The 15,528-nt window shown below is 43.8% G+C and overlaps 1 protein-coding gene across 1 annotated transcript in view; it reads right to left on the minus strand.

Annotated features, from left to right (window-relative positions):
• Positions 1 to 1,953, minus strand: part of ULK4 (unc-51 like kinase 4) — a 467,406-nt gene extending 465,453 nt beyond the window's left edge. Inside the window, exons 1-2 of the mRNA XM_075062527.1 lie at positions 1,880 to 1,953; positions 358 to 559 (exon numbers count right to left, since the gene is read on the minus strand). Coding sequence (XP_074918628.1) covers positions 358 to 495 — 138 coding nt within the window. The 5' untranslated portion in view covers positions 496 to 559; positions 1,880 to 1,953. The remainder of the gene's footprint in view (positions 1 to 357; positions 560 to 1,879) is intronic.
• Between the last annotated feature and the right edge of the window lie 13,575 nt (positions 1,954 to 15,528).

Below are 15,528 nucleotides of genomic sequence, written 5' to 3' on the forward strand. Positions count from 1 at the left end.
AGACAGCAAGTGTGAAAAAAATCAGGATGGAGGTGAAGGGTAATAGGTGCCTACATAAGACAAAGCACCAAATATCAAAACTGTCCCTATAAAATCAGGACATCTGGTCACCCTAAGCTCCACAGACCCAAAGAAGAGCTCTGTCAAGCTGGAAAGCTTCTACCTTCCACAAACAGACACTGGTCCATTATCTCACTTGCTTTGACCAACAAGGCTACAATAACAGTGAAAACAACTATAAATTGTGAAATTTATTGTATGTGAAGTAGTACCTGGATTCTTTTTGTCTGTATTTGTGCTACTGGAAAATTTGTATCTACATTTCCCTACAGAAATAGTAATAAACATTATTCTTACCCAGTTGGTTATTTCTGCTCTTTTGCATTTATCAGTGCAAAGAATAGCAACAAAATTAATAGTGCCTTTTCTTCTTCCTTTATAAACAACTGTCTTGCTTCCTCTTCCAATCTCTTCATATAAAATAAAGTTCTCCATGTTTAAGACGCTTTACATCCAACAAATTAAGAAACGGCTTGTTTTCATCACTAACAAACACTACCTTGAACGAAAAATTCAAAAATTGCTTAAATGTAAACATGTAATTATTTTCTTAATTCTTAAGATATGGCATTTAATACAAAAGGGTACTATTCATGTGATTAGCAATGATGACTGACCTTACAGAAAGTTTATAAACAAGACCTCCCACAAGAAAGTCTAATCAACATTTTACACATAGGATAATATAAGAGTCACAATATTAAACTCCAAACTGCAAATTCTAAACAAAACTTAATCTACAAAGCCCCGTCGTACAAGTACTCTATGGCCAAGACATTACTAGGGAATTTTGGTACTACTACTGCCAGTTCATCTACCTGGGCACTAGCCCTAATGGAGACAGGGACACCAGCAGCCTCCAATGTATTTACCACATCAGTTAAACCAGCTAAAAACCAGTGGTAGCACTTATGAGCACGAATTTCTTGAAATTCCCTAGTGTAGACAAAGATAACGGGAAGTTACATTTGCTAACTGAACTGGTTTTGTGTTTTGAGACTCAAGGCAATGCCACAGACTCAGTTCTATTTTTCCCCCATCAGTTCTATCATTTTTCGACTTAGAAATCTAGATAATACAGTATTGTCACTTCCAAAGAAAAATTTACCATTTATTAGTCATCCTAAATGTAGTCTTATTTGTACATCAGAAAGAATGTAAGTGGTTCACCATGTTTAGTAAGAAGCAAAGCAGACTTTTTTAATGTGTATTTATTTTCTGTATCTGAGCACATATAAGTAATAGGAGCTATTTTTTTCTTGGTCTGAGTGAGCCTTTACTTTGAATTTCAAACAGAACTGGTAGTGAAATATCGTAACTATAACATATGAAGGGAAAATAGTGATTTGTAATTCTGCTTCTCTGAAAACAGCTTTTGAGAAGATTCTCATTCCCTGGCCTTAGATTTCCACCGTCTGAGACTATGAAAGTATCAGCTCTACAACGGGGATTTATTTTGTTTCTTAGAAGAGGAGTAAAATACTGCTTTAAAAAAATCCCAAAGGACTATCCTGTGTAGGAAATGTAAACCATAAATGAGGGGGTAGGGGGAGGGGAGACACACACTTAGGCCAACTTCAAGTGAGGGATATCCCAAAATAAAAACTTCTTTGTGACAGGAGATTTTGGCCTCCTCTACTTGGGAAACAAACTCTGGAGAATCAATTCCAAAATGGGATTCCCTCCTGGACACAGAATGTAAGCAGCAATATTATGTGCATTCACAGAGAGAAGAAACATATAGAGGAAACTGCTTTGCAGTTGTCAGAAGAGAGATTGTTTAGGACAGGCAGTGGCGACAGCCTTTTCTCTCATCAACTGAACCATGATGTCTTCCTGCTTCAGGCCAGCTATGTCATGATAAAAACCCCTGCTGCGCTGCCGCCATCAACCTCAGACACAATTTAGACGTCCTCCTGGTAATTACTAGAAAAATCTACCTAACCTTCTTTTAAGTGCTTTAGTCTGCCCCAAAGACCACCTGACTTCAAGGTCCTGGGAAAGGAGCTGCAAGCATGAGAACAGTGGAAGGATGATAGGCTTATTAAAGTTATTACCCTTATGACAAATAAAACTTGTGGTTGAGCCATTAGGGCCTAAAATTTACTCACTTTACAAACTGAAATTCCTGCCACCAGGGGGAAAAAAAAAAAAAAGACTTTCCATGTAAGAATCTTAAGCTCATAGGAATTTAGTATTTCAAAAGGAGCTTTCATCAGATCACATTAATATCCTACATTATAAGGGGCGAGATATTTGCAAAAATCAGACTTCACATGAAAGTGCAGTCAAACAGAGCTATAGGTATGTATCAGAGGCACTGGCTCTCACCTCATATAACCTACATCAAAAGGAGGCTACACAGTTTTCCCATTCCAGATCTGCAGCCTCATGCATAAGATTCTTAAGCTCCTGGAGTTTCTATTCAGGAACACAACTGACCAGGATGTAGGATTTTTTATCCAAAGGTCTAACTGACCCTTGCCATGAAGTCATAGGGGTCCACAGCTTCAAAGGTTGTAGCCACAAAGTAACAAAGAAGAATCCCAGTTCTGCAGCTCATGATTATGCCCCCATTCCCATCCCAGTACTATAAAAGTGGTGGGTCTTCTCTCTAGCAAGAAGCTCTCATGAGCAGGGTGTGAGACATAGCCAGCAGCATCTTCAAGGAAAATATTTTTTCCTCAACCATCTGAGAGAATGAAGCAGTTGTGTGAGGGATCTGCCACATCTTAACCAGATGGTCCAAAATAAGGTGCAAGGATACAGCAATGCTATTGGTGAAAGGTTCCTGGCCCAGGTAACTCTAAGGCCTTTGTAGATTATTGGGCTAGCTGAAGATCTGTTTTTCTTCAACAGCTTCTGCAGAAAAACTGGCCAGAATTAGAATCCTCACCTGTGGAATCAATACTAGTATTCCTCAGTAATAAAGGTGTAGTTGGCAAGAGATGCATGTTCTGGCTCATCTGAATCCAAAGAGCAGCAGTAGCTGCATCATAGCCTCTAACATAAATAGGGGAGGGGCACTGACAGCACCAGAAATTGTTGCTTCAACAGTGCCAACTCTGGGGCACATGCATGGACCTTGATACAAGAGGCCACATCAAGCAATCAAACAAACTGCCCATACAGAATTAAAGAAATGTCTGAAGAATGGCACTGTAAGATTTGTGGTACCCTTTCAGCTTGGCATCAAAATTATCTCTGTTAAAGCAGCAAGGAAAACAGGAAGAAAAGCATGCAGAAACGCCCAAAATAACAGATTTAGAACTGTAACAGATCTGACTGGAAGGTAGGATTAGGACACTAAGATACCTAAGGAGATGAGCTTGCATCCAGAAGGGATGGACTTGCAGCCATCCTGACTCTGCTCCTGTGAAGGAACTTCTTCTCTGGCAACAGTTAAAAATGACCTAAGTGGAACATCTGGAGGGCAGGATTCATACCCCACAGGGGCAGCACATGCTGGTCAGAAAAGCTCTGGTTCATAGAAAAAGGTTGAGAATCCCTGGTGTAGACTTTCTGAGGCCCCCTCAACATGCTATAAAAACTCCACAGCCCACCTGTGCCACAACCACTGTTTTTCTGCATATAAAAGCCAGGGCCAATGTTAGGGGGTAGCAAACGGGGCAGTTGCCTGGGGCCACACACTACAGGGTGCCCCACAAAGCTACATTGGTCAGGCTTCAGCTTCAACCCCAAGTGACAAGATTCAGGGCCCTGGGCTTCAGATCCAGGCAGTAGGATATTGGCTTTCTGCCCTGGGCGCCAGTGAGTCTAAAGCTAGCCCTATTTGGCAGACCCCTGGCCAAGAACCACTGGTCTACACTCAAGACTTTCAAGTCCTTACCAGGTAGGGGAGTTTCCCCAGTCTCATGCTGGTGAGCTGAGATCCAGGAGCGAGGTTCCACAGGGATTGTTACGGAAAACTGAAACTAGTTTGTTTTTTAAAGTTTCCAATACATGCAACTAACAAAGCTGTTCCAATTCTTTACCAGACTCATTGGCTTGTGTATTGGATCCCCACCTTTCCCTCGTCAGTGGGTTCACAAGTAAAGCGTTGGTGGCAGGGATTATCAGACAGGACCTTAACACCGACCGGGTCTTTAAGTGCCACCATATCGTACGTATTCAATAGTAACTGATCTCAGACTATTATTTAAACAGCTCATCAGTCCCACTGACTTTAATGTATTTGCTCCGAGCCCTCTCCCTGCTAAGCCAGACTCGACCATTCACAGATGGGCGGCCGAGCCCAGAGCCCCGCACAGGCTACTGGAGGGCCCTGGGGCTGGCGGCGGCAGCCCTGCTGCTCGGGACATTTCACCCGGGCCCCATCTGAGTCCCTGCAGCCGCGCTGCCGGGAACTGTCCTGCCCAGGTGGCTCCCCTGTGCCGGGCTCGGCGCCCGCAGCGGAGACCCTCGGGCGGGGAGAGGAGAGTCAGACTGACCCCTGCTGCCTCCCGCGGCACGCGCCCCCCTTCCCTGCCGGGACAGCACGTGCGGCGAGTACCTGACGCTGGGGAAGGGGAAACCGCCGCCGGCGGCCGCAGAGAAGTAACGAGACGTTACAGCACTGCCGCCATCAACCAAACTCCTCGAGCCCCGCCCCACCCACGGGCCGCTCCACCGCAGCTGGCCGGGGCAGCCGGTCGGGAGGAGCGTGCCCTGGGCTCCGGAACGACAGACGCTACCACTAGGAAACGCACCGCGGCCACAGCCGGCCCCAAGGGAGAAGCCGAGTCCGGCAGCCGGAAACCCCGAGCCGCCTACGGAGCGACACCCCCTCAACCTCGTGTGGTCTGAGCCAGCCCCGCCCCCGTATCTAAGATACAGCGTCGGACGCCAGAAACGGAACGGAGCGACGATTGGCCACGCAAATACGGGCGTACAAAAAGGCGGGGCTTCCAAAGGGTCCTAGCCCTGCTGTGCGGTTCCGGCTGGTGTTTTCTTGGGCCTGGGCAACGGTCTGCTGCGCCCCAGCGCTTTCCGTCCCAGCTCCCCGGCCCTGCATGCTACTGGTTTTGCCCTTGTTTGTGCCTTCTCCTGCCAGGCCACCCACGGGCTTTGGGTGCTGGCCCAGGGGGCAGAGAGCCACTGAGCTAAACGAGGAGTCCTTGTGGCCCCTCAGAGACTAGCACATTTATTTGGGCATAAGCTTTCATGGGCTAGAACCCACTTCATTAGATGCGTGGAGTGAAAAATGCAGGAGCAAGTGTAAATACATGAAAGGATGGGGATTGCTTTACCAAGTGTAAGGTCAGTCTAAGGAGATAAATCCTTTAACGGCAGGCTATCAAAGGAGGAAAAATAACTTTTGAAGTGGTAAGAGAGTGGCCCATTTCAGACAGTTGACAAGGTGTGAGCAACAGCAGGGAGCAATTAGGATTGGGGAAATTAAGTTTCGGTTTTGTAATGACCCAACTATTCCTAGTCTTCGTTAAAGCCTAATTTGAATAAACTGTAATCCTGCATATAATGGAAACCACTTCAAGCTAGGAGGTGAGGTGGGGTGGGGTGGTATCCCCAGCTGTGCACCTAGTTCCAGCACCTATGCCCATGCCTGCCACTGCAGGGCAGGACAGAGCCAAATGGGGAGGCTACAAGAGCTGGTGGTTAGAGCTGGGAGCTGGGGCTCCTGGTTTCTCTGCCTGGCTATGAGGCTTGTCTACGTTGTACTCTCCAACCTTGCTTTAACTCACATAACTGGAAATATAGCACCCACAGACATGTAACACTCATGGTAGTTAACCCATGTTAATGTGTGATTAGAAACAAGTTCACAAGCCCTGTGTGTGATGGTGGGTGTAACACTAAACTTTCCCCTTCCCCAGTAACCTCCTCTCTGCAAAAAGGCTCATCATTAGCCATCTTCCAGGCCTGTTGAAGGTTACATTAACGTTTGTAAAATGCTTTGAGATCTTTCACGGCAAAGCATTGTGTAACTAAAGGTTATTAATATTTAAAACAGTTTATATATTTTTTATTCTGTGTAGCACCGACCCATGTATCTGGACTGTCTAACACTTTACATTACAATTTACTGTTTTCATGTGCTTGTAGCTTTGTCAGTTTAGGCTAACATTTTTTTGTGTTTAGTGTCTGCTTCAAGTTCAGTTTGCTGGGAAAGTTAGGTCCAATAGAGTTCAGCCATTTTTAAGGTCAATGAAAAATAGGTAGTTTTAGCTTTGTAACAAAATGAATTATATTTTTAACAGTTCAAGGCTTCAGGAATTTGGAATAGGGTCTTGAAATTTCCCAGGAGGAGACGGCTGAAGATAGAAAAGAGATTTAGCTGTCCTCAAGCAAATCTCTTTAGATTTGACTAAATTATAAACAGAAAATTGTTATTTGTACATACAGAGTAAAACATTAAATGCTCATTCACTTTTTTGAATGTTTGAATTCTTGCTCTGTTGCACAGCACTTGCTCCCAACTTCTCTAGAGACATCTGTATTCTGCTCCAATAACTGAAGTTAAACACATGCAGAATGGATTTCCCTTGTCTTCTTTATTCCACATAAATGAGTATTTAACTCACAGTATAAGTAAAATGAATAAGTAGATGTCAGGTAGTTTCTTGTAGTCAGCATAGAAAAAGTGGGCCTTAAGGAGGGATTAATTTAGGTTTTATAATTAATGCATATCTGATTCCTAGGACTCAAGGATAGCAGATATAGCTTAAAAGAGAAAGCATGGTCTAATGGTTAAAGCACAGAGCTGGGTTTCATTCCTTGATTTGACAGTGACTTTATGTATGACATTAGAAAAGTAACTTTCCTCTCTCTGCCTTAGTTTCTCCAGCTGTAAATGACAAAAACTAAACCCAAATAACTAAGTTATTCCCTCTTGTGATTCTCCCAGAGTGTCCTGTCATATATGTGTTAGATAATAAGTTTAGGACAAGGATTGTCTTTATTTTTGTGTATTGGACAGTGCCAAATCCAATATTGCCAGCATTTAGTAAATAATAGTAAATAATTACAAAATCGGGAAACAGTGCCTGTGTCATCTGGACTGTTGTGAACATTAATGTATGTAAAGAATTTGAGAGCCTCACATGGAAGTTACTATAGCAGTACAAAGTACTGTAAATCAAAACAAACAAATGGAAACTTTGTTTTTGTCATCTTTAATTTTATTAAAGTAAATATTTTTAAATGGAGACTTTAATTATAAGAGCACATCCACCTCGTAGAAAGCAAACCATATCAGACAAACCACAGATTCAGTCTTGCAAAACAAATCTCTTCATAAGAAAGCCTTACAATATGAATAAATTAAGATACAAGTAGCTATATTGGCTCATAACATTTTTCCCCCAGCTGCTTTTAGCTAAGGGTTTATGAATTTCTTGGCTAATGCAAATTTCGCTGCAAATATCTTTATTTCCTGGCTGCGCTAGTGCAATTTGCTTTAGACTGGCTTCCCATGAACACCACTTGGAAGCTTCAGCTACTGTAGAAAGCAGTGCCCTATCTGCTTAGTAGACTGGGCTGGCAAAAACACATTACATGTGTATTCTGTGTACTGCTTTTGCTTCCCATCTGCTTCTGAGTGCAATTCGAAGTACTGCTTTTATTATGTATTACTGTATGCAATGGAATGGTGATGTAGCCATGTTGGTCCCTGGATATTAGAGAGACAAATGTATTACTGTGACAGTTGGGATCAGGTGAGGCACTTCTGCTCACAGTTGCAGGCAGGTGGAAGATACTCAAAAGTGAGATGTGCTCCCTCCTGCACTCTGTCAGAACTTGAGTTTGTTAGACTTCAGATTCCGTGACCTCCATGACAAACTCACAGTCTTACTCGTCATATATACAATTTAACAACTTTTTAATTGTTTACTATTAACTTGTTTGGGAACTAAGGTATTTTCCTCTGAGTTTGGGAGGGTTGTTTATCCATGTTTCCGTGTTCTACAAAGTTTCATGTATGCTTTGCAAGTGGGGTTGATGCTGGAGAAAATGCAAGACTTTCTTATGACTATAGGAGACTGCCTCAAACTTGATTCTTCAGATGGTGTGGTGTTTTGAGAGTCTGTTCTGATATCCATTTGGTCACTTATTGGCCTGTGTTCCTTCCATGTCTTCCTGATTGAGTGGAGTGTATATTTCACCATCCTCCAAGTCCATGTTTAGGTTGTCTTTGTAATGGGTGAATGTATTTGTGGTTTCATTGAAATATATTCCAATTCACTGCTACCTTATATCAAGGAGGATTTATTTTTAACTTGCACATTTAACTTGCTTTCAAGTACAGTACATGTTTTCTCCTGAGAAAGTAATCTGATCTTGACAAGGTCTTCTGTTTGTAGTTCTAGGAGATCTTTAGCTTGTTGGTTCACCAGATCTCTGGGATTAAAACCATGAGGTTTAATATCTAAACAACACCTTGATCTTTCTGAATCTGCAGTTGGCAAACTACAACGGAGAATTCTACAATTGGTCTTGAATGCTGTTGTTAAAGGAATATTGTGTTCTTTGATTATTTTAAAGAGTCCGTAAAAGAAATCACACTACAAACAAAGAATGAGGAATATGCAGAAAAAGTCAATGTTGGTCATTGAAAAATACACTAGAGAAGACTGGATATTATTAGCGGGAATATAGGAGTCTGTGTCAGAAGGATGAGTAAGGGAACAAAATTAGAATGAATGTGTGTGGTAAAGAGAGCAAGGAAAAGACAGTGTGAGGCAAGAAGGGAAGAGGGACTGAGAAGCATATTGAAGGACTGGGAGAGAAAGTAGAGAAATAACAGGAAGCCATCTTTTTCACTTTAAATATCTAGTCATTGCAATTTAGTTACAGGAATGAGAGTGACTATGTAAATGAGGTGATGTAATGGTAAGTATGGGAGGGAATATATGACTACCTATATTACACCTCTAAGCACATCCAACATGAAATAGATGTTTTGTTAGGGCTTGTGAGAAAGTCCTATTTCTGTTGCTTCAGGCTTTGTCAGGATAATGTGGCTACCGATCAGCCTCTGAGGTGACAATTGGGCCCTCCAGCTGTTATCCTTTTGAATAGTAAAGCTTACCCCCAAACTAAGAATAATACTATTTAATATTTAGATAGCATTTTATGTTGTTAAATTTTTATATAATAATTAACTGATTATTTCTTACAACAACACTATGAACTAATAAGTAACTAAGGATTATTATCATTATTTGGTAGATAGAAAAGCTGAGGCTCAACAATATACTTTGTAGTCGCTATCCTGTCAAATTCATGAGCTTCCTAGTACCTTGCTATGCATCATCCCTACCTCCTTCATTGCACATATATTGTCTCTTCTGTGTTAAAAAAATCTGATTATTAAAACAACTATTAACTAACAGGATATTAAACATGACTTAGCACTCAGTGTAGACAAGAATTGTGGTGTTTAACCTCCTGTCAGCTGGTCATAGTTAACTCTAGTTAAAGTCTTGGACTGGCTGTTTAGCATGTTAATTAACATGTGTTCCAACAGAATGTAAGTTTCCAGTGTAAGCAAGGTCCAAGTTAGCCACGCATGCAGCTGTGCTGCTCAGTATTCCTTCATTTATAACACTGGTAAAACTAGCTGAACAGTCATACTGAATTTAGTGTGCATGCACAAAGTGTGTTTTTCAAACCCTCAGTATTCAACCAAATCACAGCCAGTTTTCACCAGCAGGGTCAAAGGCACTTATTCTCAGTAAAAAAGTGATTTTTCTTCCAAATTTCAGCTTCCTAATCCCAGTTTCCACATTAGACCTGTCCATAAAAGATAGTTGCATTTATTCATAAGAGAATGGTGAGGGTCTCTTTATTTTTATTACTCTCCTCTTGCTCAAAAACAACTGAAACATTTTTTTTAAATTAAACATAAACAAAAAATCATTTTTGGGCAGAGAGCAAGCCCAGAACATTTTAGCCTGAAAAATTAATGTTTCAATAAGCTATGAGTACCTGGAAGCAGAGGATTATAATGGAAATGTGAATGCAATCTTAATTCTACTTAGAGTGTAAGTTATTTAGCTCAAAAATGTATTTTTATTTTGTGTTTGTACAGCATCTGCACAATGGGGTCCTGGTCCATGACTGAGGCTCCTAACCCTTACCACTATACAAATTCTTTATTAAACATTATAGCTACCACTCCAGATATAACACTTTTCTCTAATTCTTGGGGAAGTTTATATCTAAGCTATAGATGCAAACAAATCAACTCCAAGCTTGAAGTGGTTTATAGAATCATAGAATATCAGGGTTTGAAGGGACCTCAGGAGGTCATCTAGTCCAACCCCCTGCTCAAAGCAGGACCAGTCCTGCTGAGTGATACTTCTGAGTGATACTTACCAACTGTCTAGAGGGTAAAGCCTAAGTCTAAAGGACTTAATATATTTGGAGCAAGGCCACCCAGAGGATTCAGGGGGCCTGGGGCAAAGCAATTTGGGAGGCCCCTTCCGTAAAAAAAGTTACAATACTATAGAATACTATATTCTCATGGGGGCCCCTGTGTGTGCAAATTGCCCCACTTGCCATCCCCCATGCCCTGGGCAGCCCTGATTTGGAGAGGAAAGAGAGAACCACAGCAGTAGAAGCATTGTCCTAGGCAAGGCAGCAGTCACAGGGATAGAGTGTTGTTGGGCACTTGAACTGTTTTGCTCGAGCTCTGAAAGTGATGTTCCATTTCTTGAGTTATAAACTGCTCTTTGCTTGTTTCATCTAATTTTAAGGACTGTACAAACCTGTCAATAAATTAGACTAGGAATAGAGGAACTTTGTATCTGTGCCAACCCATTTATCTCTCAGTGAGAAAATAATTCACTTCTGGAATCCAATTTTTCCTGATTACTCAAGTGCATAGCATGGATATAACATCATCATGCTTTACCACCACCCAACACACTCCTACAATACTGTAACAAATCTGTGACTGCCTAGAAACTTCACAGTTGTCACTGTCACAATGCTGCACACTGGGGTCATTCTAAACTTGGGTTGGGGGGAGGGAGATAGCTCAGTGGTTTGAGCATTGGCCTGCTAAACCCAGGGTTGTGAGGGGCCACCTAGGGATCTGGGGCAAAAATCAGTACTTGGTCCTGCTAGTGAAGGCAGGGTGCTGGACTCAATGACCTTTCAGGGTCCCTTCCAGTTCTATGAGATATAGACATATCTCGGTATATTTTTCTATGAGATATAGGCATATCTCCATATTTAAACCTTATGGCAGTAGTTGGACAATACTCAGATCTTTTCTTCCTTCTTCCAAAGGACAGGCTCTTAATATTTGGCCTAAAGTATAATAATCTCCATTAGCAGAATAGCACTATAATAACCAACTGAAGCACTGATCCCTTCCAGCAGAGGACAGTGGTACAACTAGCTGTTTATTTACAATACTATCCAGGAGTGTTAATGTTTTACATTTGCTACGGTGTTTTTGTATCAGAATGCTGGAATACTGTAGTATTTGTACTCTTGGTTTTATTCAGAATTAGACCCCATGATGGTTTAGTGATCTAAAGATCAAGTTTGTAAAGCATAGATTATCTGAAACCACGTACCTGCCATCTCACTATCATCTGAGAGCCTTCTGAGAAAAATAAATTTATTTCCTCTATTTGGGTCTTTTGAATGAGAACTTTTAAAACAATCCTGTGTGCTCAGCATGGACATTAGTGATAGAGATTTGTCTTTGCTATCCTAGGCCAAATGTTTCCTCTCCTTTACCTGTTATGCTCTCTGTTTGTCTCTCTCTCTCTACCTCAAATAGCTGTTTTTTCAGTGCTGCTAATACATTCGGGGTCCAGATCCCTCAAGGACTTATGTGCATGCTTATCTGTACACCTGGCAAGTAATCCCATGTTGTAGTCACCCATGGGACTATTCACAGCACCTAACGTTAAGCATACATGCGAGTCTTTGCAGGATTGGATGGATAGGTCCAGGGCCGGCTCCAGGCCCCAGCGCACCAAGCACATGCTTGGGGCAGCATGCCACGGGGGGCGCTCTGCCGGTTGCCGGCAGGCGGCTCTGGTGGATGTCCCCGCAGGTGTCCCTGCGGAGGGTCCACTGGTCCCGCGGCTCCGGTAGAGCATCTGCAGGCACACCTGTGGGACGTCCACCTGAGCCGCGGGACCAGCAGACCCTCCGCAGGGACGCCTGCGGGAAGTCCACCGGAGCCAAGGGACCGGCGAGCAGCAGAGCGCCCCCCGTGGTTTGCCGCCGTGCTTGGGGCAGCGAAATGGCTAGAGCTGGCCCTGGATAGGTCCCAGTGCTGCAGGCTGATCTTTGCAAATTGGATGGAACTTTGGGATGAGGCGTGCGTATAGATATTATTCAGGTCATGCTAACACATTGTAGCACCTTCAAATCAATTTCTTTCCGTCCCAAATAAACACCTTAAAAGGGCACTGTCGGGTTTAAAAGTTTCAAGAGTATTTTCACATAATAAGGTTGATTATTAACACTGAAAGAACTTTTAATGTCCAGTTACTTTTAATTATGATTACTATTGTGCCTTTTGTGAGTGAGGGGCCTTGAACAAACTATTCTATTTCGTTTTGTATTGATAGTAACCTCCAGGGTCTTACAAACAGACCCAACAATAAAAAGACTACTTGTGGCACCTTAGAGACTAACAAATTTATTGTAGCATAAGCTTTTGTGGGCTACAGCTCACTTCATCGGATGCACGTAGTGGAAAATACAGAAGGAAGATATATATATATATAGATATACACACACACACAGAACATGAAACAATGGGTGTTACCATACACATTATAAGGAGAGGTATCAGTTAAGGTGAGCTGTTGTCAGCAGGAGAGAAAAATAACTGTTTGTAGTGGTAATGAAAATGGCCATTTCCAGCACTTGACAAGGAGATATAAGGAACTGTAGAGGGGAGAAAGATAAGCATGGGGAAATAGTTTTTACTTTGGTGTAAGGCCCATCTACTCCCAGTCTTTATTCAAACATAATTGAAGGTGTCGCAATTTGCAATTAATTCCAGTTCAGCAGTCTCTCATTGGAGTCTATTTTGAATTTTTTTTGTTGTAATATTGCGACTTTGGGTCTGTAAGCAAGTGGCCAGGAGGCTGAAGTGTTTTCCAAACTGGTTTTTGAATGTTTAATTCTTGACGTCTGATTTGTGTCCATTATTCTTTACATAGAGACTATCCAGTTTGGCCAATGTACATGGCAAGAGGCATTGCTGGACATGATTGGCATAATATCACATGAGTAGAATGTTGTAGGTGAGGAGCCTCTGATAGTGTGGCTGATGTGGTTAGGTCCTGTGATGGTATCCCCTGAATAGATATGTGGACAGAGTTGGCAACGGGCTTTGTTGCAAGGATAGGTTCCTAGGTTAGTGTTTTTCTTGTGTGATGTGTGGTTGCTGGTGAGTATTTGCTTCAGGTTTGGGGGCTGTCTGTAAGCAAGGACTGGCCTGTCTCCTAAGATCTGTGAAAGTGATGGATCATCCTTCAGGATAGGTTGTAGATCCTTGATGATGTGCTGGAGAGGTTGTAGTTGGGGGCTGTATGTGATGGCTAGTGGCATTCTGTTACTTTCTTTGTTGGGCCTGTCCTGTAGTAGGTGACTTCTGGGTATTCTTCTGGCTCTGTCAATCTGTTTCTTCACTTCAGCAGGCGGATATTGTAGTTGTAAGAACGCTTGATAGAGATCTTGTAGGTGTTTGTCTCTGTCTGAGGGGTTGGAGCAAATGCGATTGTATCGTAGAGCTTGGCTGTAGAAAATGGATCGAGTGGTGTGGTCTGGATGAAAGCTGTAGGCATGTAGGTAAGTATAGCGGTCAGTAGGTTTCCGGCATAGGGTGGTGTTTATGTGGCCATCGTTTATTAGTACTGTAGTGTCCAGGAACTGGATCTCTTGTGTGGACTGGTCCAGGTTGAGGATGATGGTGGGGTGGAAATTGTTGCAATCATGATGGAATTCCTCAAGGGCTTCTTTTCCATGGGTCCAGATGATGAAGATGTCATCAATGTAGCGCAAGTAGAGTAGGGGTGTTAGGGGACTAGAACTGAGGAAGCGTTGTTCTAAGTCAGCCATAAAAATGTTGGCATACTGCCGGTACCCATAGCAGTGCCGCTGATTTGAAGGTACACATTGTCCCCAAATGTGAAATAGTTATGGGTGAGGACAAAGTTACAAAGTTCAGCCACCAGATTTGCTGTGACATTATCGGGGATACTGTTCCTGGTGGCTTGTAGTCCATCTTTGGAATGTTGGTGTAGAGGCTTCTACATCCATAGTGGCTAGGATGGTGTTTTCAGGAAGATCACTAATGGATTGTAGTTTCCTCAGGAAGTCAGTGGTGTCTTGAAGATAGCTAGGAGTACTGGTAGCATAGGGCCTGAGGATGGAGTCTACATAGCCAGACAATCCTTCTGGTGGGGTGCCAATGCTTGAGATGATGGGTGTCCAGGATTTCCAGGTTTATGGATCTTGGGTAGCAGATAGAATACCCCTGCTCAGGGTTCTAGGGATGTGTCTGTTCCGATTTGCTCATGTGCGTTTTCAGGGAGTTTCTTGAGTAGATGGTGTAGTTTCTTTTGGTAACCCTCTGTGGGATCAGAGGGTAATGGCCTGTAGACTGTTTTGGATACAAATGCTCCCTTCGGGAGCAAGGCCGGCTTTAGGCCAATTCAGCCGATTCCCGGGAATCGGGCCCTGCACCTTAGGCGCCTTTTTAATTTTTTTTACTTACCCTGGCTGAGGCCTGCTCCGGGGTCTTCCATGGCCCCGCTCTGCTGACCAAAGTGCTGGTGGGAGCGTGGCTGCCCCACAGCCCTGCGGCCCCAGCTGGAGCTCCGGCCGGAGCGCGGCAAGCTCTATCCTGCAGCCCCGCGGCCCCGGCTGGAGTTCCGGGCCCTTTAAATAGCCCCCCGAGCCCTGGGATAGCGGGGAGCTCGGGGGGCTATTTAAAGGGCTGGGGCTCCAGCTGCCTCTGCTACCCCATCCTTTAAATAGCTGCCGGAGCCCCACCACCCCCATGCATTCCCCAGGGCTCCCACAGCGATTTAAAAGGTCTGGAGTGGGGTAGAAGCAGGGGAGCCTCGGGCCCTTTAAATAGCCCCCAGAGCCCTGGGATAGCAGGAGGCTTGGGGGCTATTTAAAGGGCCGGGGCTCCAGCTGCCTCTGCTGCATCCCCTACCGTGCCTGCACCAGCCCCACACCCCCTGCCTGCAGCCAGCTCTGCACCCTGTGCCCACAGCCAGCCCCTGCGAAACCCCCTGCCCTGTCTCCAGCCAACCCCTGCCACACACCCCTATGGCCCTGCCCAAAGCCAGCCAGCCCCCCACACACTGCTGCCCGCACCAACTCTGCACACCCTGCCCTGCCCGCCCTGCCCACACCCAGCCCTGCACTCCCTGCCCTGTCTCCAGCCAACCCCTGCTGCACCTCCCTGCCTGAAGCCAGCCAGTGCCGCACTCCTCTGTCTCCAGCCCTCCCAAC

The sequence above is a fragment of the Chelonoidis abingdonii genome, chromosome 2 (assembly GCF_003597395.2).
Source record: "Chelonoidis abingdonii isolate Lonesome George chromosome 2, CheloAbing_2.0, whole genome shotgun sequence".
Classification (NCBI taxonomy): domain Eukaryota; kingdom Metazoa; phylum Chordata; order Testudines; family Testudinidae; genus Chelonoidis; species Chelonoidis abingdonii.